The 22,353-nt window shown below is 34.7% G+C and overlaps 1 protein-coding gene across 1 annotated transcript in view; it reads right to left on the bottom strand.

The window, feature by feature from the left end:
* HERC1 (HECT and RLD domain containing E3 ubiquitin protein ligase family member 1) overlaps positions 1 to 22,353 on the bottom strand; it is a 140,964-nt gene that overhangs the window by 110,369 nt on the left and 8,242 nt on the right. Inside the window, exons 4-17 of the mRNA XM_012728527.1 lie at positions 21,221 to 21,532; positions 19,271 to 19,367; positions 17,963 to 18,106; positions 17,066 to 17,193; positions 12,477 to 12,621; positions 12,190 to 12,361; positions 11,175 to 11,309; positions 10,113 to 10,278; positions 7,062 to 7,187; positions 5,844 to 6,065; positions 5,057 to 5,209; positions 4,797 to 4,929; positions 3,070 to 3,261; positions 122 to 343 (exon numbers count right to left, since the gene is read on the bottom strand). Of these exons, the coding sequence (XP_012583981.1) occupies positions 122 to 343; positions 3,070 to 3,261; positions 4,797 to 4,929; positions 5,057 to 5,209; positions 5,844 to 6,065; positions 7,062 to 7,187; positions 10,113 to 10,278; positions 11,175 to 11,309; positions 12,190 to 12,361; positions 12,477 to 12,621; positions 17,066 to 17,193; positions 17,963 to 18,106; positions 19,271 to 19,367; positions 21,221 to 21,532 (2,347 nt within the window). The remainder of the gene's footprint in view (positions 1 to 121; positions 344 to 3,069; positions 3,262 to 4,796; positions 4,930 to 5,056; positions 5,210 to 5,843; positions 6,066 to 7,061; positions 7,188 to 10,112; positions 10,279 to 11,174; positions 11,310 to 12,189; positions 12,362 to 12,476; positions 12,622 to 17,065; positions 17,194 to 17,962; positions 18,107 to 19,270; positions 19,368 to 21,220; positions 21,533 to 22,353) is intronic.

Genomic DNA, 22,353 nt, shown 5'->3' with positions numbered 1-22,353 from the left:
ATAACTAATATTAGATTTGCTTTCTATCAGTTCTCTCTTCAGCAAACCAGAGTAAGAAGACTCTCCCATGGAGAAACAAACACAATCATGTATTTTACATGCTGCAGAGAAGGGATATTACCTAACTGAGGGATGTCCATTTCTACACCATCACTGAAGAGTGGTGTTTTCATCCAATATGCAGTGTCCTGTTCCTCTGGAGACACAGGGGAGCCCTGAAGCATGCCACCAAGACAACGCCCAATAAGGAGAGCAATTGTTCTTTCCAAATCCACAAGCCATACCCAGGACTGGGCTGGCTGAGGTAAAGGCAGCCCAGCAGGATCCACTAGTTCAGGCCCTCCTAGAGAGAAAATCATTTGTAATTATATCTCTATTTGGTATGTGAAGATTCTCAAACTTTTTTATTTCTGTGGCACTGCAAAAAAATGCTGAAGCAAGATAATTTTATTAAAACACAAATTATAACATTTTATGTATTTTGTCTACTGGGCTAATTTAAAATAAATTCAAGTAAGTTATGCTACTAATTATTTCTTCTGTGAAGTTATTAATTTTAAGCTGAACATTCAAACAATGCCTAACAAAATTATCCCAAGAGATTCTATTCCTATTTTTCATTATGCAGGTCAAATTTTACCATAAGTATTTGTGCTAGCTGATCCCTGCAAAATCAACACAAGTATAATACTAAAATGACTGACTTTAATATTAGATCTTATACTAAGATCCAGATCCATGCTTTCCTGTTGAACATTTGTTTTTAAAAGTTTTTCACTTAAAAAACAATGTAACATTTAGCCATAAAGATAGCAATAGCTATCTATGAAATCATTAAAGAAAAGCAGAGAACATTAAACCCAAAAATAGGTTATTTGAAAAGATTGATTTAAAAAAAATCACTAATAAAAGTAATACAGAAAAAATGGACAATTTTAAAAGGAATAAAGAAGAGAACAGTACTACAGATATGGTAGGGAGTTTTTAAAACTATGAGTAAATTTTATTTCAAAATATTTGAAAGCCAAAAAGTGATATAATCTGGAAAAATAATTTCTAAAATGAATATGAAAAAAATAAGGAGAAAAAAATAACCATAAAATACTAAAGAAAGAAAATATCCCAAGCCTATCCATAAATAACGCCAAGGTGAAACAGTTTTATAAATAAACTTTTCTAAACCTTCAAAAAAGAGATACCCCCCCATCTTACACAAATTATTATAGAAAAAAAGTTAAGATTTCAAAGTAATGTGGTAGTAAAAACAATGCAAGGAGGTGAAATAGAAAAATCATGGAGAAGTATCAGTTATGAACACTGATGCAGGAATTCAAAATAAAACTTAACTAATACAAATATAGTGAATGTTCACAAGTTCTGAAATAAGTTTAGTAAAGAAAGTGTTAGGTTGTGGGAAAAGTCATGACTTTTTTTCTGTTTTTGTCGCAAAAATGTGTCATAACTTTTCCGACAACCCAACATAAACCTGGAATACCTCCACAAAAAATATAATTAACATTACAATTTAATTCCAAAAATATAACTAACATTCCAGTTGTACGCTTGGCTCTTGACCTTATCTAAATCCAGCTGCCACAAAACTGTACAATGTTAAAAGCCAGGGTCATTTGTTAAGTCCCAATCTTTTCAAAAGAAGAAACCAAGAAAGGCTTTAGGCAGTTAAAAGTAACTTGCCCAAATCATACAGTCAAGTTACTAACAGAGTCAAGACTGAAGTCTAGATCTTTTTATGCTTCAGAGTTGGATTCTTTCCAATTAAACAAATGGCCTCATTTAAACTTGAACCTTTAAGATTTCAGCAACAAAATTACTTTGATAGCCTACAACAGACATACTTCACCAGAAAATCACATTGATGTTTGTTCCAGACATATTTTAAGTTATATTCAAAAGGATAGGTTATCATCAATGTTTTATGAGTGAATTCAACTACCACAACAAAAATCACAATGCTACTTCCTATAAAGTATCTATAAAAATAAGAGGTATGTTCCTAATCTCCATCTTTTACATGCAGTTATCTATACACCCAACCAAAATATTTTCCTATAAAATAGAGATTAAAAGAAATATCTTTGTAGTTAATAAAGCTTTGTAATCAAATAATCCACTGATTGTAAAATGTGTCATTATCCTGGCAACCAGTTATATCCAATGCTTTCCTAACATCCTTTTAAGATGTATCCCAATTTTAATCGTGTCAAAATTTGAAGGAAAAAAACCTGTTTTAGGCCCTCCCTGGTGGCACAGAGGGTTAAAGCACAGCACTGAGAACCTAAAAGCCGCTTCAGCATGAGTTCAATTCCCGCCTGCCCGGGAGGTGACCACATGGAGTGGCAGACCTCTCCTGACCCACCCGCTGCTCCCCTCAGCAGTATACTTCATCGATCTGCCTGTTCTGTTCCCCACTCTGCCTCTGGTGAAGCCTCTCACCGCCCCTGAGCCTCTGGCTTGTACCCCAGTTCTGTATGCACAAATAAAAATAAATAAAAAATAAATAAATAAAATAAAAACTTAGGGCCCTCCCTAGTGGCACAGTAGGCTAAAATGCAGCACTGCAAGTTAGCCACAGCCCTTCAGTGCGAGTTCAAAACCACCTGGGAGGTGATCCACATGGTGCAGCAGACCTCTCCTGTCTCACCTGCTGCTCCCCTTAGCAGTGCACTTCATCAGTCGGCCTGTTCTGCTCCCAGCTCTGTCTCTGATAAATCATTCTCTTACCACCCCTGCACCTCTGGCCTGTACCTACATAAATAAATAAATCACCTCTGGCCTGTACCTGCATGAATAAATAAATCTTTAAAAAAAAAAAAAACCTGTCACAGTTAGTGAAATACATTATTCAAACTGTACATACATGACACATACATGAGCAACTTCCTTAGTTTTCCAACTCAGCTGTCCCCCTTTGTACTTCAAGCTCTTAATAATAACAACCTTTTTGACTACATAACACATGCTCACGTGTCAGATATAATTTACCTGATGCATCCAAGTGGAACAACTTTTCTCAAAAGCATTACTTACTCCTTTGCTATCTCTGCTTACCATGAAGAGGCCACTGTAACTCTTGATCTTCTAAAAGAGCAGCAGCTGGCAGGAGTCTATTAAGGCAATCAAGAGGAGGCAACAAGTCGAGGAGGTAACTCAATAAAGGTCGAGCCACTGACACAGGTAGTAACAGCAGGGAGTTGACAATCTGGCAGAGCATACTGCCTGCAGCTGACACATATATTACATCTATGAAGGATAAAAAATACAACATCAATAGTCTCAAATTAAAAAAAAAAAACCACCTAAGAAACATATTTTAACCTAGAACTAGATACACTAATTCAGTAACTCTTTGTTGAACACCTAGTTGGTAGCTAGTGCTATTTACTCTTTCAGAAAGTGCTACCAACATGTGGTGGAAAAGCATAAATATCCTCATGCCAATGAATTTTAAAAATTATAACTGAGTTTAGAATGTATTGTGAATTTCGCATTCACAAATTTATACTCATTTTAAGATTTACTCAAGAAATATTTACTGAGGCACTATTCTAGGAGAAAGGGATACAACCATGAAGAAAGAAGTAAAAATCCTGTCTTCATGGTTTTACAGTGTAGAGGAGGAAATCTTTTATGTTTTTTAAAGCAAATTTACTTTTCTTTAAGGTCATCTCAAATCACCACCTATTTGCTTTCTATATTGGTTTTAAATCAAATTTGTTTCATTATTTCACTGTACTTAGGGACAGGGAAGATCACTCAGAAATGAGCTCAGTTTTAACATACTACCTTTTATTTGCCTGTGGAACAATAACAAAAGGCAGTGGCTTTAAAGTTTCTCAGTTTATTTAGAAAGGTAACTTCAGGACCCTCCCTGGTGGCGCAGCAGGTTAAAGCACAGCACTGAGAAACTAAGGCCACTTCCACATGAGTTCAATTCCCACCTGCCCCGGGGGGAACCACATGGCATGGCAGACTTCTCCTGGCCCGCCCGCTGCTCCCCTCAGCAGTGTAGTTCATCAGTCTGCCTGTTCTGCTCCCCACTCTGTCTATGGTGAAACCTCTCGCTGCCCCTGAGCCTCTGGACTGTACCCCATTCTGTATGCACAAATAAATAAATATTTAAAAAAAAAATAAGAAAGGTAACTTCAGAAATAAGATGGTTTGTATAAGCCCAAACAATTTTAGTTGCTTTTGGGAAAGCCAAGAAAAGATATCCATAGGTAACTAGAGAAAGCCTCTCAGGCTCAGGAAAGGAGTTCTCAGCTAGATGCAAATCTGGAAGCCAACATTCTGAGAGAAAAGAAAATTGAGTGCTTAATTCAGAGGAACCTAAATGTACATAAAGATCATGTCCAAGGAAGAAATGCTTATAGGAACTGACTGAAAAAGAGTGGTTGAAAGAAACAGGAATAAAAACAAGATTGTTATTACAAAGAAACCCAGGGAAAAGAAACAAGAAAGAGGAACACTGGTAAATGCTGAAGAAAGGTTAAGAAATAGCAGAAAAAAATCTTACTTTAATGTTATAAGTTAACCTATTTGAGTATATACATCATCCAATGCTTTATATTAGGCCTGCGTCATACCAATGAGAATCTTTTCAGATTAATCACTGGTACCATCAACACAAACCAAGATCTAAGGGCTCTGTAATAGGAAGGAGAGTCAAAATCATTCCTCTTTCACTCAAAAATTTTAAGCCTTCTTAAGATTTTAGAATGGTTAAAGACTCTTGCTTTACAACCTACAATTAAATTTTAAATCCATACCAAACACACCTCTTAATTTTTCTCCAACGCTGCCATTCCAAGGACTTTCTTTGAGCAAATTTGCAGAACGTGAATAAATATCTGTGGCATGAGGCAATAAGAGCTGAAGATGTTTATGAAGCAATGCCACACTGCTTGAGTTCTGGGGGAAAAAAGTTCCTATATTACTACTATGAAAGATTTTAAGGTACAAAAATATCATGGCTTACCCAAATATCTAAGTTTCAAGGTACTTAACAGATCACTGTAAAAGGCAAAGAATCACATACCTCACTGATGTTATTGATATGGCAAAATGCCAGAAGCTGTTTCTGCAGGGAACACAGCAGTTCATGAAGATGAGCAGGCTGACTGTTCTCCGATGATGATGTTCCAAGTAGAAATTTATCACTATTTTTTTCCAGTTCTCCAAAGGCTTGATCCTAAAATGACACATAAATTAAGGTTGTATTTGAAGTGTTGGAAAATGGAAGTAATATCCTACTATAAAGTGAGTCTAATTTAAGAATTCATCTTTGTTCCCCTTCTGTTCAATCTTTAAACCATTGTTATGCTGTTCTTAACTATTAAATTTAAGATATAGCAAGCAATTTCAATTTGTTTTTCCATTAAAAATAACACATGCTTCACCAGACTTTGAAAATAAAGAAAAACAGCACAACGAGAATCAATGACAACTTAAACAGGGAAAGCTATCATGTTCACTGTCTTCTCTTTGACTGACTAGTCTATTCTAAGTAAGTATCAATAACATTACTCAATTATAAGGTTTTATCTGGTTCACCTTTTTTAAAATCTATTCTTTTACATTAACATCAGAAAAATCTGGTTAAATTCTAAAATAAATCTCTTTGGAATTATTAATTACAAGTCATTGGCACCCACAATATTCAGACAATATGACATGTTTTCCTCCTTGAGAGAGAAGTCTGGATTTTATTATTTTATAAGTATTTAAATTTCAAAATACCTTGACCTGAAGTAATCTCTACCCCTACCACACACTCCAAAAAAACCCAATCTTTATTATTTTTTTTACTACAAAGAACAACTTACTGTATAAAATCCTAAATTTCTTAAGAGTGTCTTCATCAAAATTTCAGCCAGATGAGTATCCGGATGGCAGCTCTGTGTGCCATAAGGCTGATCTGTCAGGCTTCCATAGCCAGTGCACACGGAAGAGAGGTCAGCAGCATCAGAAGGTGAGCTATAGCCAAGTAAGGAGGCTACATGGGTATGGTCTTGCAAACTTGTCAGAATGATATCTAGTTGCATTCTCTAAAGAAAAGCATTTCCATTGATGAAATAGAAACAAGTAAATAGTTAGCTTAAAATATACTGAAAAAGGAAAAAAGGAATCTGGGGGGATTCCTTATCGCTGATGCTGACTAATACACTTAATATCCTGATAAACAATGACCATTAAGGAGTATGTAATTAAAAGAAAAGCATCCCATAGTATCATTTGGGAAACTGTGTTTTATTCCATCCCTTACCCTAATACCCTAAAGGTCTAAATTAAAGTGACATTTTCTACATAATTCCTTGAGCATTGTAAGTGAAGAATATGGGGGAAGTACGAACAGATAAATTATACAATATATTCTTCTACAGAAATATATGGCAACTATTTATTCTAATGCTTAAAATAAAATACTAGAAACCTGAACTAAAGCAATATACTCATTGGAAAGCACCTGTGAATCTTAATATTGCCAGTAAGGACAATGCTATTAAGTGTCATTTTCCCCTCAAATCTGTACTCTATAATTGATTCTTCTACTTGGTTGAGCAAAATGTACTTATTTTAAAGTAAATACAATACTAAAAATGAAAAGAATAATCATATTCATATCATCAATACTTTTCCATAAGTTGTCTCCTTTTATTTTTTTATACAAATGATTTCAAAATTCTGAGAATGGAACCAATAGTAGCACACGCCTCTAAATATGAATGAGCACACTACAAATAAACTAGAAGATCACTGGTTTCAGTGTCACACTAGAAAAAATATTCATAATTTAACAATTAGTACCAAATCAAATAATAAATTATCACCTGCTTCACCCTCATTAGAAGTCTGGGATTCTCCATAGAACACACTGTGAGTGATCAACAGAACATACTGTGAGTGATCAACCATCATTAGATATATTCCGAGAATGGCAATAAATTAGCTTTACTTCCTTTTTAGTCTATTTGTATGTGTGTTTGCATGTGTGAGAGAGAATGACTGATTATTGGTTTACTTAGATACCATGAAAAGCTCACCTGTCCTTTAGATAAGCTTTCCCATCTATCAGGTCCTTGGGGTAAAAGAGAATGAAGCAATTCCATCCGTTCTCGCAATGGAGGTAACAGCATAGTTGCTCCCACTGAAAGAGTTTCAATTACTACCTAATATCAAAAAGAAAGGTGGATAAATTGACCTGGCTCTTATCTTTTAAATAGAAACATGTGGGGGAAAAAAATCTATAAACCATTAGCATCACAGAAGTCTAAAGAAGAGAGAATATGAAGAAAGAAAGCATCTAAGTCCTTCTTTAGTTATCTTTAAGAACAATGAATACACATGTTGGACTTGCCACTAAAGAGTTAATCAACATCCAACAAATATTTAGTGTTGGGTCTATGTGAAAGGAGTGACAGAGAAAATAAAAGGAAATGCAAACTTAAGCAAGCACAACACACAAGAAAGCAATTAACGTGCCCTCATATTTTCTGGGGCTCAGTACCTTTATTAATAAAATGAGGAGTTGGACTACATAATCTCTATCAGTGTTTTTTACTTCTAATACTCAATTTTTCTGTAATTGAGAATAATTACTGTAATTATTGAAATGTAAATACTTAATAATAAATATTTATTTAGAATAACACCTCCTTCAAAAATATTATCACAGACAACATAATTAAAAGTTGAAAATATCTTTAATGAGTTCCTCAGATTGCTGTAATCAAACTAAAAATAAACTATGGTAATTAAGCAGCAATTAAAGATTGAAAGCTAAATGTATATATTCCCTTTCCAAACCCGCACCAAGAAGGATAGTGATAAAAAGAAAACTATAAAAGGACACACAAAATGAAAAAAGAAAGAACAATATAAAAATTTTGAGCCAGAAAGCAAAAAAGAAGGGGTAACTGGCTAATAAGACTTAATGTTTACATATTAAGTCAAAAATGGGAAAAGTAAAAAATATATATTTTATTAATATTGCTTAATTGCTAATATTCCAGGACTCAGGAGTTTCAGAGAGAAAGAAAACACAGCTGAGAATGAAAAGAAATCAATATTCTTCAAGATAATTTATTAAAATAAGGCTAGACGTTTCCAAATTAAAAGGGTCTACCCAAGTATCCATCACAATAGATAAATCAGACCCATATTAAACCTTACCATTTTGAAATGTGAGAATACAAAGTAGAACTTGCTACAGAATCCAGACCCAAAAAAAAACCTTCCATGAAAAGAACTGAAGTAAGAAATGCATTAAATAATAATAATAATAACACAAAACGAGCAGACAATGATTTCATAATTCTTATGAGAAAAGTATTTCCAATTTAGGATTCCATGCTTCAACTAGTCATTAAAATATTCAATTCACAAAACATTTAAATATGCATATATTCTGAAAGATATCTATATCCTCCTTCAGAAACTATTATGAATACCATGTTAATCAAATGACCAAAGTAAAAATCACCAAGAAAAAGATACATCAATATCATGAACTAAGTGACATGATGAACTGAGGCTACATCATCATTTCTGTGGTAATCTTGTCTAAAATTCGTAACCAGCTAGTGTACTTTCTATTTCTATCAATTTGCCTACTCTGTATATTTCATATATGTTTTTTCATATAATATTTGGCCTTTCATTTAGCATAGTATTTTTAAGATTCAGCCATGATGTAGCATATATCAGCACATCAATTCCTTTTTATGGTTAAATAATACTACACTGTTTGGAAATTCATGTTTTGGTCATACATGTCTGTATGGGTCTGATTTATCTATTGTGATGGATACTTGGGTAGACCCTTTTAATTTGGAAACGTCTAGCCTTATTTTAATAAATTATCTTGAAGAATATTAATTTCTTTTCATTCTCAGCTGTGTTTTCTTTCTCTCTGAAACTCCTGAGTCCTGGAATATTAGTAAAGAGCTTCTGTACAGCAAAAGAGACATTTCAAAAAACAAACAGACATCCCACTGATTAGGAAAAAATTTTCCCACATGAAACTAACGATAAAGGATTGATCACAAAGATATACAAAGAACTGATGAAACTCAACAAAAATAAACCACCCTATCAAAAAATGGGCAGAAGAGCTAAAAAGACACTTCTCCAAAGAGGAAATGTAGATGGCCAACATGCATATGAAAAAATGTTCAACATCACTTGTAATAAGGGAGATGCAAATTAAAAACACAATGAGATACCACCTCACCCCAGTGAGAATGGCACATCTTCAAACAACTAGCAACAACAAATGTTGGCGAGGATGTGGAGAAAAAGGAACTCTCCTGCACTGCTAGTGGGAATGCAAACTAGTACAACCACTATGGAAAACTGTTTGGAGGTTCCTCAAACTGCTAAATATGGAGCTTCCCTAAGACCCAGCAATCCCACTCCTAGGTATCTACCCAAAAGACACAAAAACGCTGATTGAAAAAGATACCTGTACCCCCATGTTTATTGCTGCTTTATTTACAATTGAAAAAACATGGAAGCAGCCCAAATGCCCAAAAGTAGATACTGGATAAAAAAGATGTGGTACATATATACAATGGAATATTACTCAGCAACCAAAAAAGAGAAACACATGTCTTTTGCAGCAACTTGGATGGAGCTGGAAAAGATCATGCTTAGTGAGATAAGCCAGAAAGAGAAAGAAAAATACTGGATGGTTTCACTCATAGCAGGAGTATAATGGACCAGGTGAGAAAATAACAAGAATAATGAACAACCACATACAAGAGACATTTTAGGGGGGGGTGGAGTGGGGAATGAGATCAAAAACAGTGGGGAGAGGGAAGTGCACTGGACTATGGTGATGGCACATGGGTGATTAGGTGATGGGAAGCCCACGGGGATTAAAACTGAGATGGAAAAATGCACAAAATGATGTAAAAATAAACTATTATATTATTTTTTAAAAAATGAGTTAACCAAAATCAATTTATTCCCACTGAGAAAATAGAAGGGGAAGAATATTCAACTGAAGATTTTTAACATATAGTTAAACAGATGAGTTACAATCTCAGGGAAAGATGTGGCTTGACATACATATTCTACTCTTACATACTTACCTCCTGGATTTCATCTGGAACAGTAGAGTCCATCAGTCTAAAGAGCAAATTCCGAAGTGGGCCTGCTTGTCTCCCAAGAATGCTTGTAGCTACCCCTCCAGCAAGTGCAAGAGCAAGGTGATTTGAAAGCAGCTTCAGGCATAGCTTGAGGAAACTGTGGTGTTCCCTGAAGCCAAATAAGCCATTGTAAATTTTTGAAACATAAAACCATGTGCTTTTCAGTTAGGGTAACATTTTTTCTCTTCAAGAATATTATCAGATTGGGCCTCCCTCATCACTTTCACTACTATAGCCTGAGTTCTATCCCAGTCAGGGAGTTAACCCACATATGGTGCAACGTATCTCTAGTATCTCACCTGCTGCTTCCCTTAACAGTCTATTTCAGTAAATTCACCTGTTCTACTACCCACTCTGTCTCTGATGATTCTTCTCACCCTCCCACACCTCTGGCCTACACCCCAGTTCTTCTATGCAGTTAATAAACCTTTTAAAAAGAAAAAAAAAAAGAACAACTGTAGCTTGTTACTTTAAAAAAATTTTATGAAATTATGATAACAGTAATTTGTAAAATTAAATTCATGTAAGTATTTATAACTTTCCTAAAGGTTATCATTATGAATACCCATGTTTAGCTATTTTTTCATATTATAAGAATTTCATATAAATGATATAAATGGGAGGAGGGTAACTGAGCAAGAAAGAATAGTAAATCAGGACCCTCCCTGGTGGCACAGTGAGTTAAGGCACAGCACTAAGAAGCTAAAGCCGCTTCTGCATGAATTCGATCCTCAGCCCCGGAGGTGACCCACATGGTGTGGCAGACCTCTCCTCACCCACCCGCTGCTCCCCTCAGGAGTGTACTTCGTTGATCTGCCTGTACTGCTCCCCACTCTGTATCTGGTAAATCATCTCACCGCCCCATAACTCTGGCCTGTACCTCAGTTCTGTATGCATAAATAAATAAATCTTAAAAAAAAAAAACAGTAAATCAAAACTTAAAACAAGTAATTAATAGGCATGTGCACATGTGCACACTAACAAATACACATACATATAACATACCTTGATGAAGGGAAAGGAAGTGGGGGAATCTCACTATTTATTTTGTCACAGTATCTTTCAAGAAAAGAACGCAGATGTGAGAAGGTACTCTCTTCAAGATCAACGCAATAAGGTCGATGCCATGCAACAACTTGTCTAAAAAGAAGCAGAAGAAAATTTTGAAATAGCTGTAACAGTAATAACTTACATAATTATTAAAAATTAAAATTCATCAAAATTAAAATTTAATAAGCCAATAAAGTTCTATTTAAAACATTTTTAATTACTAAAGCTGAAAGATTTCAACAAGATACACTGAAGGATCCCTTGATTATGAAGGTAATAAGACCCTTCATTTTAGTAACTGTGAAAAATTAAGAATCTGACATTCCTAGAGGTCTTCAAGAAGAAAACAAACAACTATCATGTATTTGGGGATGATTGGTTATTGCATTATCTGAAGAATGAGATACATGATCTACTGAAGACCCACCTGTTTCTAAGAGACTGTAAAATGTATACTTCATATTAAGAAAACTATGACTCTACAGAGTTATATACTAACATCTATTAAAAGAAAAACTCATGAAATCTCCTGTGAATATTTTCAGGATATTCATATCCTGATAAATTTCAAATTTGTTACCAATATTAAAATATTTATATTCAGGGCCCTCCCTGGTGGCACAGCAGGTTAAAGCACTGCACTAAGAAGCTTAAGCCTCTTCCGCATGAGTTCGAGGTAACCACATGGCGCAGCAGACCTCTCCTGACCCGCCTGCTGCTTCGTCAATCTCTCTGTTCTGTTCCCCACTCTGTTCCTGGTGAATCCTCTCACCCTCCGCATCTCTGGCCTGTACCCCAGTTCTGTATGAATAAATAAATAAATCTTAAAAAAAAAATCTAAACTCATCATTCAAACTGAAAAGAAATCTAGATGTCATGTATGACAATAACTCACCAATACTAAGAAATGTTCAAAAGGGCATTTCATTGGTATTTCTGCTAATAATAAAATATAAGAATTTTTTCTTACCTGTCCCTAGGAAGAGCAGTCCATGCAAGACTATGTGATGTACCAGCTGAGATCTGCTGAATAGCTATGCCATCTAAGCCACTCACTTTCTTTGGTTTAGTGATAGGACCTGTGGAATTTCCTTGGCCACATTGCCCCATTGAGTTGTTGCCCCAAGCATACACTTCGTTGTCTAAAAATAAAACACAAAGAATAAAAGAAATGCCAAATTTAAATGTAATATACTTGTGGAACCTAAGAGTTAATAATGGTTCTTGTTTTTGCTTTTTTAAAACAAATGACCTTACCATGAGAAAGAGCCAAACAATGACTATCTCCAATAGAAATATCAACTATTCTTGTGGCAGCCAGTTCTTCAATAAGCTTGGGTCTCAAAGCAGTAGCTTCTGAAGAACCACAACCTAGACAAGCTCCACAGCCCCAAGCATAGACCTAGAACAAACAGAAATATACTAGACATAATATCCTAAGATTTTAGGCAGACAATATAACTTGTTTAGGAATAATATCATCTATTAAAAAAAAAAGAGTAGGGTTTGATACTAAATAATTACTTTCTGTTGTAAAAGAAACAATAGTAACTTTTTGATCATTTTAAAGATTTTAAAGATTTACAGAGATTGGTTACATGTAGATAAGTGGCTGAATTGAGAAATAACTGGTTTTAGAAAAAAATGAAGTCTTCTGAGAGATTCTGCCAAATTACTAATGACCTCTCATTATGTTATCAACAAATATTGTTGAATAACCAATGTGTGAGCATAAAAAGTGAGTTACATAGTATATTCTGACATCTGGGGGTGTCAAACTTTCATCTTTTTTGTAGAAATTGCTTTGGCTAAACAGGATCTTGTAATTCCATGTAAATTTCAGTAATACTTGCTCTATTTCTTTGTAAAGAATGTACTGAAACACTGGGCCCTCCCTGGTGGTGCAGCGGGTTAAAGAACAGCACTGAGAAGCCAAAGCCACTTCAGCATGAGTTCGATTCCCGCCTGCCCTGGAGGAGACCACATGACGTGGCAGACCTCTCCTGGTGCTGCTCCCCGCAGCAGTGTACTTCCTCGATCTGCCTGTTCTACTCCCCTCTCTGTATCTGGTGAAGCCTCTCACCGTCCCTGCACCACTGGCCTGCACCACTGGCCTGTATGCATAATAAATAAATCTAAAAAAAAAAGAATGTACTGAAACACTGATAGAGTACACTGACTTTGTGTATTATTTTGGGTAAAGTGGCTTTTTAAACAACATAAATTATTTTAAGATAAGGGATATCTTTCCATTTATTTTTGTCTTTTTCTATTTTAATAGTGTCTTACAGTTTTCATTGAGCAGATTATTTTACCTCCTTTGTTAAGTTTATCCCTAGGTATTTAACTCTTTATGATAACTCTTTGTTTTCTTGACTCCTTTCTCTTCTAGTTTATTTGATTTTGCAGCCTGCCCCTTCACCATACTGGTTTGTTCCTAAGTTACAGCAATCAAAATAACATGGTATTAGAATAAAAACTGACACATTGGGGTTGTCCCCGGTGGTACAATGGGTAAAGTGAAGCACTATGAAGCTCTCTAAAGCCACTGCAGCATAAGTTCAATCCCCAGCCAGGGAAGTGACAAACATGGTGTGGAAGACCTCTCCAGACCCACCCACTGCTCCACTCAGCAGTGTATTTCAATGGATCTGCTTGTTCTGCTCTCTACTCTGTCTCTAGTGAATCCTCTCACCCACCTCTGGCCTTACCCCAGTTCTTGTATGCATAAATAAAAAAAATCTTTTAAAAATTGGGCACAGGCCCTCCCTGGTGGCACAGCGGGTTAAAGCACAGCGGGTTAAAGCACAGCACTGAGAAGCTAAAGCTACTTCCCCAAGAGTTTGATCCCCGCCTGTCCGGGAGGTGATTCCACATGGCACAGCAGACCTCTCCTGACCCACCCGCTGCTCCCCTCAGCAGTGTACTTCGTCGATCTGCCTGTTCTGCTCCCCACTCTGTGTCTGGTGAATCCTCTCACCGCCCCTGCACCTTTGGCCTATATCCCAGCTCTGTATGCATTAGTAAATAAATCTTAAAAAAAAAAAAAAAAATCGGGCACACTGACAAATGGAATAGAATTAAAAGTCCAGAAACAAAACCACAGTTATATAATTTTATTTAATTAAATATTAATTTACAACAAAGGAGTATACAATGGAAAGTGTCTTCAACAAATACTGAGAAAACTGAACAGCCACACAAAAAAAGAACGACACTACACCATTATCTTATACCATACACAAAAGTTAGTTCAAGATTTGAATGTAAGACCTGAAAACATAAGATAACATAAAATAAAACAATGCAAAAACCACTCTGCAACATTGGGTTTAGTTATGTGTTTGGGGAGCTGACACCAATGTCATTAAAAAGTTTCTGTATAGGGCCCTACCTGGTGGCACAACGGATTAAAGCACAGCACTGAGAAGCTAAAGCCACTTTAGCATGAGTTTGATTCCTGTTCGGGAGGTGATTCACATGGCACAGCAGACCTCTCCTGACCCACCCGCTGCTCCCCTCAGCAGTATACTTCATCAGGCAGCCTGTTCTGCTCCCTACTCTGTCTCTGGTGAATCCTCTCACCAACCCTGCACCTCTGGCCTGTACCCCAACTTTGTATGCATAAAATAAATAAATGTTAAAAAAAAAAGTTTCTGGATACTGGAGAAGAAATTATCATAAAACAAAACCAAAAAACCCTACTGAATGGAAGGATTATTTGCCCATCATCACACATCTCATAAAGGGATAATATCCAGGTATACAAGAACTCATACAGCTCAATAACAACAAATCCAAGCAAAAAATGGCAGAGAAGATAAACAGACAATTCTCCAAAGAAGACATACAGATGGTCAGTTGCAAATCATAACCATAATGTAAGAATAGCCATATTAAAAAGACTATAAGCAACTAGTGTTGGTAATGGTGTAGAAAAAAAAGGAATCCTCTTACACTGGTTGGTGGAACTGTAGACTGGTCCAATCCCTATGGAATGAGTCAGTTTGGAGGTTCCTCAAAATATTAAAAATGGATATAGAATATGAATAAGCAATTCAATTCTAAGTATCTACTTGAAGGATGCAAAAACCACCAATTCCAACGGATAAATGCACTCCTGTGCTCACAGAAGCAATATTTATAATAGCCACGTTACTGAAACAACCTAAGTATCTGATGACGGATGAGTAGATTAAGAAGTGCCGTGTGTGTGTGTGTGTGTGTGTGTGTGTGTGTGTGTGTAATGGAGTACTACTCAGCTATAAAAAGAGATAATGTCTTGCCACTTGGAACAACATGGATAGAATTGGAGAGGATTATGCTAAGCAAAATAAGTCAAAAGGATAATAATGACAAAAACCTGATGATTTCACTCAAGGATAATGACAAAAACCTGATGATTTCACTCAAGGATAATAATGACAAAAACCTGATGATTTCACTCAAATAAAACAAGGTGACATACAAATTCTAGAATCTTACCACAGAACTAAGCAACCAGAGGGTAGTGGAAAAAAAGAGGGGGCTATGGCAGACAATTTTGGGTATTCTGGTGGTATGTATAATGTGACAACAGGTGCCTGAAGAGAGGTGAATCTACACCCCTCAGTTATAGCAATAAAAATATAATTCAATTTCTAAAAATTAAAAATCAAATTAGGTACTTAAATCATAAAACTAGTGTTATAATTTAGTTAAAAACTATCTCACCTCATTGTTGTAACAATTTAATTATCACTTACAAAGAGGGTCATCTGAAGCAATAGTCAAGACAGTTCTCTTTAGACATTTTTATTTTTGACAATTATCAAAATAACTACTGAGTGACTTAAGATGCTTGGGAGGGAAGAGAAGGAAGAAGATAAAAAAATGAATGACTGTCAATTTAGCGATTCCAAATCAAAATAATCAGCAAACTTGATTTTTTTCCCCTTCACTGTTTTGTGGTGTCATATAGACTTTTACCTTTATACTGTTAAGTTTAAGAGAAGGGATGTTAAGAAAAAGATGTAAATGGCAAGTTTTTAAGTCAGCAACCAGCATTATAACAACTCACTAATGTCATAAAATATATGGTGAAAGGCTTAAGTTACGTTTGTTAAGGATGTAAGGAAATCCAATCTCAAAAATAGTTAAATTACATGCTAATTTCAGTTTTGCTGTTCATCTACCTTGTCATTTTTATACTACCTTCTGACATATATTCTCTGTGGGAGAGAATGAGAGGTCAGTTAACTTTTCCACTATCAATGATGAGGGATGCAAAAGGGAAATCACTATACAGCCTAACATCAGGACCCTCTCCATCACCAACTAACAGAAAGAAGTCAGAATATAAATATAGAAGGTCAAAAGTTTATAAATGGATTGTAAAGTTCTAATTATCCTAAGCCTTAATAACCCTCTTTCTCAGAAACATCTAACCCTGTTAGATTATTTCCTAAAAAGTTTTCTCTTTATCCTCTCTTCTGATCACCTTCTTGGTACTTTGGCTCATATTACATTGATCCAGTAAAATCTATTCTTGTTTTCCCCCACTATTCATAAATTTTAGGAAAAGGTTTGGGAGGTACAGAATGCTAAGAAGTTTAATAAGATCACCTTAATGTGAAGAATGGTGTGGGAAAGAGGACAAAAGGTTTATCTGGATCATATAAAACCTGGTTCCCTCTTCAGGTATTGTATTTTTTCAAAAAGGGAAAAAAAAAAAAAAAACATTGCATTTCAGTAGACTGCCTATAAAATGAATCTTTTTTATTTAAAATTTAAATGTAATTATTACTTTTTAGTCAGGTAGTCCTCTGAAATACCCAAAGCCTTTTATGCTCATCCCTTATTCTTACCTGCCCTGTTGAGGTCAAAGCAAGTGAAGACTGACTCCCAGCACAAACTTTCCGAATGAACATTCCTTGTAAAGCTTCAATTACTTTAGGCTTATACACTCTGTTGGTATCACCATGACCAAGTTTGCCTATTAAAACAAATTCAAATTAAACAATTCATTTGTTTTAAAGAATTTCTATGCTTTTTCTAAATTATTTAACTTCATAAATATTTCTAATTTTCCATTAACCTAACAGATGTGGAAAGCTCTGTTTGCTAACAGCACAGGATGCTAATCAATGTGTCTTGTTACAAGAAAGTTAATAATCCACAGTCAATAGCCATCTATATCTTAATTTCAAACAATTAAACTACTCTGAGAGATGAAATTTTTTTTTCTCCTCTTTAACAGTTATATTTCTAACATCAAATTAATATGCAAGTCTTCCAAGAACACACACACACACACAAGACACATCTATGCTTCAAATATGCTTTATATATTTTTTAAAAGATTTAGTTTAGGAAATAGAAAATTTGGCAAATCACTAAAGAAAAACAAATGGTCAACAACATATAACTTCCAACTACGAAAAGAATTAAGGAAATACAAATTAAATTATACTATTTTCACTACTGAATTATTAAATATCTATGGTATACATAGATCTGCTTTGGTTTTATATAATACATCTACATAGAAATCTACAAACATATTTGTATGAGTGTCTGTATGTCTAGACATCTTTCTACCAAAGTTTGAACATACACATTTGCACACAACTCATTTTTTTTAAATTCCATCTACAATTGAGTTTTTCTACAAATAGGCATGTACAACTGAAAAATATCACATGTATAACAGAAAAAAGTCAAAGATAAAACCCCAAAATTTTAAACAAATAATTTTTTCATACCATTGTCTCCTCCTCCAAAAGACCACACAGTTCTTCCATCTTTAGATAGAGCAATAGTATGAGAGCTGCCACAAGAAACCTCTCCTACATTGCTAATGTCTTTTACTAACGTTGGAATGTTACGACTATTGCTATCACCGTGACCTTGAATAAAATACAGACAACAACAAAAAATAGTAAGTTTGCTCTTTTTCTTAAAGGTTTAACTTTATAAGTGAAATAAACAAACATTGCAAGTGAAAAATAGAATTGAGGCATTTTTAAAGTGCAATTAAATATGAAAAACATTTTTGATATTAAATCAACCAATATTCTAGGTTAGCCCCAAACAGAGACATCCAGTCCCTTTAATGAATATTCTATTTATGCTCCACTCACAGCACTTACCGAATATTTAGTATCATGCTCAAGTCAGCTTGTTTTCATTACCCACTGGATTATACTCTCCAGGATGACGTGATAGCATCTTTCTTTCTCTGAAATCCTTTACTGCATGCTCATAACAGGCACTCAATAAACATTGGCTAGATTTAATTATATCTTAAATTTCAGCATTAGAAACTGAGTATTCTCTCTATAAATTATCTTCCTCTGAGCTTAAAACTAACAAAATAAGTAATGTTCTTGGTCTACTAAATCTAACCTCATTCTTCCCAATACCAAACATTTCTATTTTCCTCTAAGAATAAATTCAAGCAGCCACTCCTCTGCCCACCTGTGCCTACGCAGGTGCTTCTTTCCACCCACTCTCTCTCCCTCTGCAGTGCAGCAGCCTGCTGCTTGCCCAACCTGCACCATGCTGGAACATCTCTGCACTGACCTTCCTCAGTGGAGGCCGCTCTCCTAAGGCTGCCTGCCTGCAACCATGCAGGCCTCTCTCTCTGCAAACCTGTACTTTTCGGGGCAGCTCTTCCTACCCACTTGTGCCTATTCAAGTGTCTTTTCCTCTCCTGACTCTTTCTAATAAGTTTACTCTTTAAATTAAATAAATAAATAAATTCAATATTTAAAAAAGCTTACCAAGGGCCCTCCCTGGGGCACAAGGGTTAAAGTGCAGCGCTACGAAGCTATCCACAGCCACTGCAGTACAAATTCGATCCCCAGCTAGGGAGATGATCCACAGGGCGCAGCAGACCTGTCCTGTCTTAACCACTGCTCCCCTCAGCAGTGTCTTTCAATAGATAAACCTGTACTGCTCCCTAATCTGACTCTGGTGAATCCTCTCACCTCCTGCACGTCTGGCCTGTACCCCACTTCTTGTTTGAATTAATAAATAAATCTTTAAAAATAAGAAGTAAAAAAGCTTACCTAATCTTCCAAAGTCTCCTTCACCCCATGTGTATAATTCACCATCCTCTGTGACAGCAGCACTATGTCTGTATCCAGCAGACACACAAACAACTACCTATATTACACACAAATTATATTTGATGAACACCAGATGCTAAAACACGCAGTTCATATTTGATCCTATACACAAATTTTAGAGATCCTGACACTCACAATTCATCCAGGAATTGCCAGGTATAGTTACAGAGGTTGGGATTAGCACTAGACTACCTGGCAAAAGGGTCAGTAAGTACTGAAATACAGCCTATGTTCTATACTAAGCTATGAACACTGGTTTCCAACCTTTTCTTAATTTACCAAAAACATTGTAGAAGCTAGCAGATTCCCTGAATGCATCAATCTAAACACTTGCAAGAATATCACCAAACCTTTCCTCAAAGAATTGGAAGGGGCTGAAACAAATCTAATAAATACAATTCATGAAACAAATACAATTTTAAAAATATAATGTAACATTAAAGTCCTATCATGGCTTATCAAGAAAAACTCATATCACTCTCAAAAGACAATGACTATTCCTACTACAGAAAAATCTAAGCAGTAGATAAGTGTACTATATTAAACTCTTGGCAGTATCTCTTTACTCTCAAATAGCTACACAGAGCAGAATCAGGGGAATAAAGATATACAGCAACACTTGGGGATCACCAACACTTTTAAAACTGTTCAAAATCACTGACCACTGAACTACATACAGAAAAAATACCTATACAAATAACTCTACATCTTTTTAATCTTCAAAACTTAGAACACATCTTAGAAAATTCAAATTTTAGATTAAATTGAAAATAACATCTAATACATTCTAGATATTTTGTTAAGTTATGACATTTCTGTTAATTATTAATTTACTTTTGGGGACTTTTTTTTCCTTTGTAACACAGACACTAAGTTTTTTATTTTTAACTGGTAGTGCTTCCATTACAAAGTAGAACACTACAAGGAAAAAAGAACATTAAAAATAATTAGGATTAAAGAAGAAAAAAAGTATGAAAAAGACTAGGAAAATACAACTATAAATATTTATCTGAAGCTCCTTAAAGCCCCATCTCCAACATCTTATCAAATATCCCCAGATGTTGTTCAGTGAAATGTTCCAAGCCTCCCTACTTTGTTTTGGAGTTGTTGTCTAAGCTAAAATACTGAAAGCTACAATAAAGTGAAATTCATTTGGGAGCCATAAAGAAAAAGTGTCCCATTTGTAATGGCAGTAAAAAATTAAAATCTTTAATTTTAAAAATTTTATATAAGAAAACTTTCATGGAGAGTGGAGGAACCCGTATTGTTGCATATAGTTATAAGTTTATTAAAATACTCTCACTCTTAAAAGTAAAACAGAAATAAAAAGACCTAGATTCAGTTCGTAGTGCTGCTAGTTATTTCTATGTAACTTTGGGTAAGTTCCTTAACCACCTAAATACTTCACTTAGGTTTCTGTTAAAATGGTAACTCCTCCAAAAGAACATTCTGATCTCATTATCTAATACAGCACCCCACTCAAGTTAATCTCCATTGCATTACTCAATTTTTTATCTTTGCTATTGTTTGAAATTATTTTGTGTTTGTTTACTCTATACCATAGATTAGGAGCCATGAGAACAAGCATCTTGGCTGTTTTGCTTACTGCTTTATGTCTAATGCCTAAAATACTGCTTAAATAAATATTTAATGAATCAATGATTCTCAATTTCATTATCTGAGAAATGAGGATGTTATAAGAATGAAAATTAAACAATCTGTGTGAAGCTGTTTTGTAAACTATAAGTATTTATATTTATAAATACTATAAATATAAAAGATAAGCCAAAGATCTATAGGGTGGGGAGGAGGGACTCAATTTCAGAAAGCATACATCAATTATAGAACTAGTGCATATAATTGTTTTTAAATCAAAAAGAAAGAACGTACCTTTCCCTGCAGAGGACCCTGAATAAGCTTGGGATATTTCTGTGTTGAACTATTTCCATGTCCCAATTTTCCATAATCACCATCTCCCCAACTAAAGACTTCTCCTTCTGTTGTAAAAGCTAAAGTGTGACCATCAGATCCTTTAGAAGATGAAACCTTCTTAATGGACCTATGAGGTTCAAATGTTAACTTTTTTAAAGTAGACTGATTGTTAGAATCTCCAAGGCCCAGTCTACCATAGCTGCCTTTACCACAAGCTCTTACAGAGCCATCTGTAGAAATGACAAAAGTGCAGTATTGTCCAGCTTCAATCTATAAGCAAACAGACAAAATCATAAATATAAAATACTTCTGTGAGAATCAAAGTATAATTATCAAGGTTGGTTTTATCAAAGAAGCTCAAAAGATGTCTTTTAAAGGAAAATATGGCATAACAGCCATACAAGTTAAAAATTAGGTAACTATGAAAGCTTTATGGACTTTTCATGTTGTCTTGATATCTTTTCAGGTTATCTACCCAGCCATGATTCAATGAAACAGTGCAGTAAAATATTTTATCCTTCTTTTTTAATTGGCGATGGGGAAGAACTAAAGTTTCTTATTAATTCTTAATGTCCATTATGGCATGAACCATACGAAATATATCCTAAACTCATCTTAAAAGAAAAACATGATTTAATAAAAATAATACACAGTTCTAGTTCTGCCAATTTAGCTACACATGTTTTTTAAAAAAATCATGAACCAAAATGCCAATCTGACAAAGGGGAAAATTCCAATATTTATTTAGTCTTACTTAACATTTGTGCTTAATATATATTATATATATATATAATGTGCTTAATATATTATATTTATATATATATATTTATAATTACATTAATTATAAATGTTGCCATTTATAATTCACTTTAAAAACCCTTTATATTTTGAAACTTGGAAACACTGCTGTTAATAATGAAGACGAAAAATAATTTTCTATTAATATTTATATTTAATATTAACATTCTGATAAGAGTATGTAAGAAGCAATATACCATAAAATCTAAGAAAAAAGAACCTAAAAAATTTAAATAACACTTAACTTTACTTAAAGCAAATTCTGTCAACTACTTCTTTAAAAAGTAAGCAGG

Source organism: Condylura cristata, unplaced genomic scaffold (genome assembly GCF_000260355.1).
Source record: "Condylura cristata isolate star-nosed mole 26May11 unplaced genomic scaffold, ConCri1.0 scaffold00023, whole genome shotgun sequence".
NCBI lineage: Eukaryota > Metazoa > Chordata > Mammalia > Eulipotyphla > Talpidae > Condylura > Condylura cristata.
Note: the sequence above shows the minus strand (reverse complement) of the source record. Positions and strands in the feature narration are given on the sequence as shown.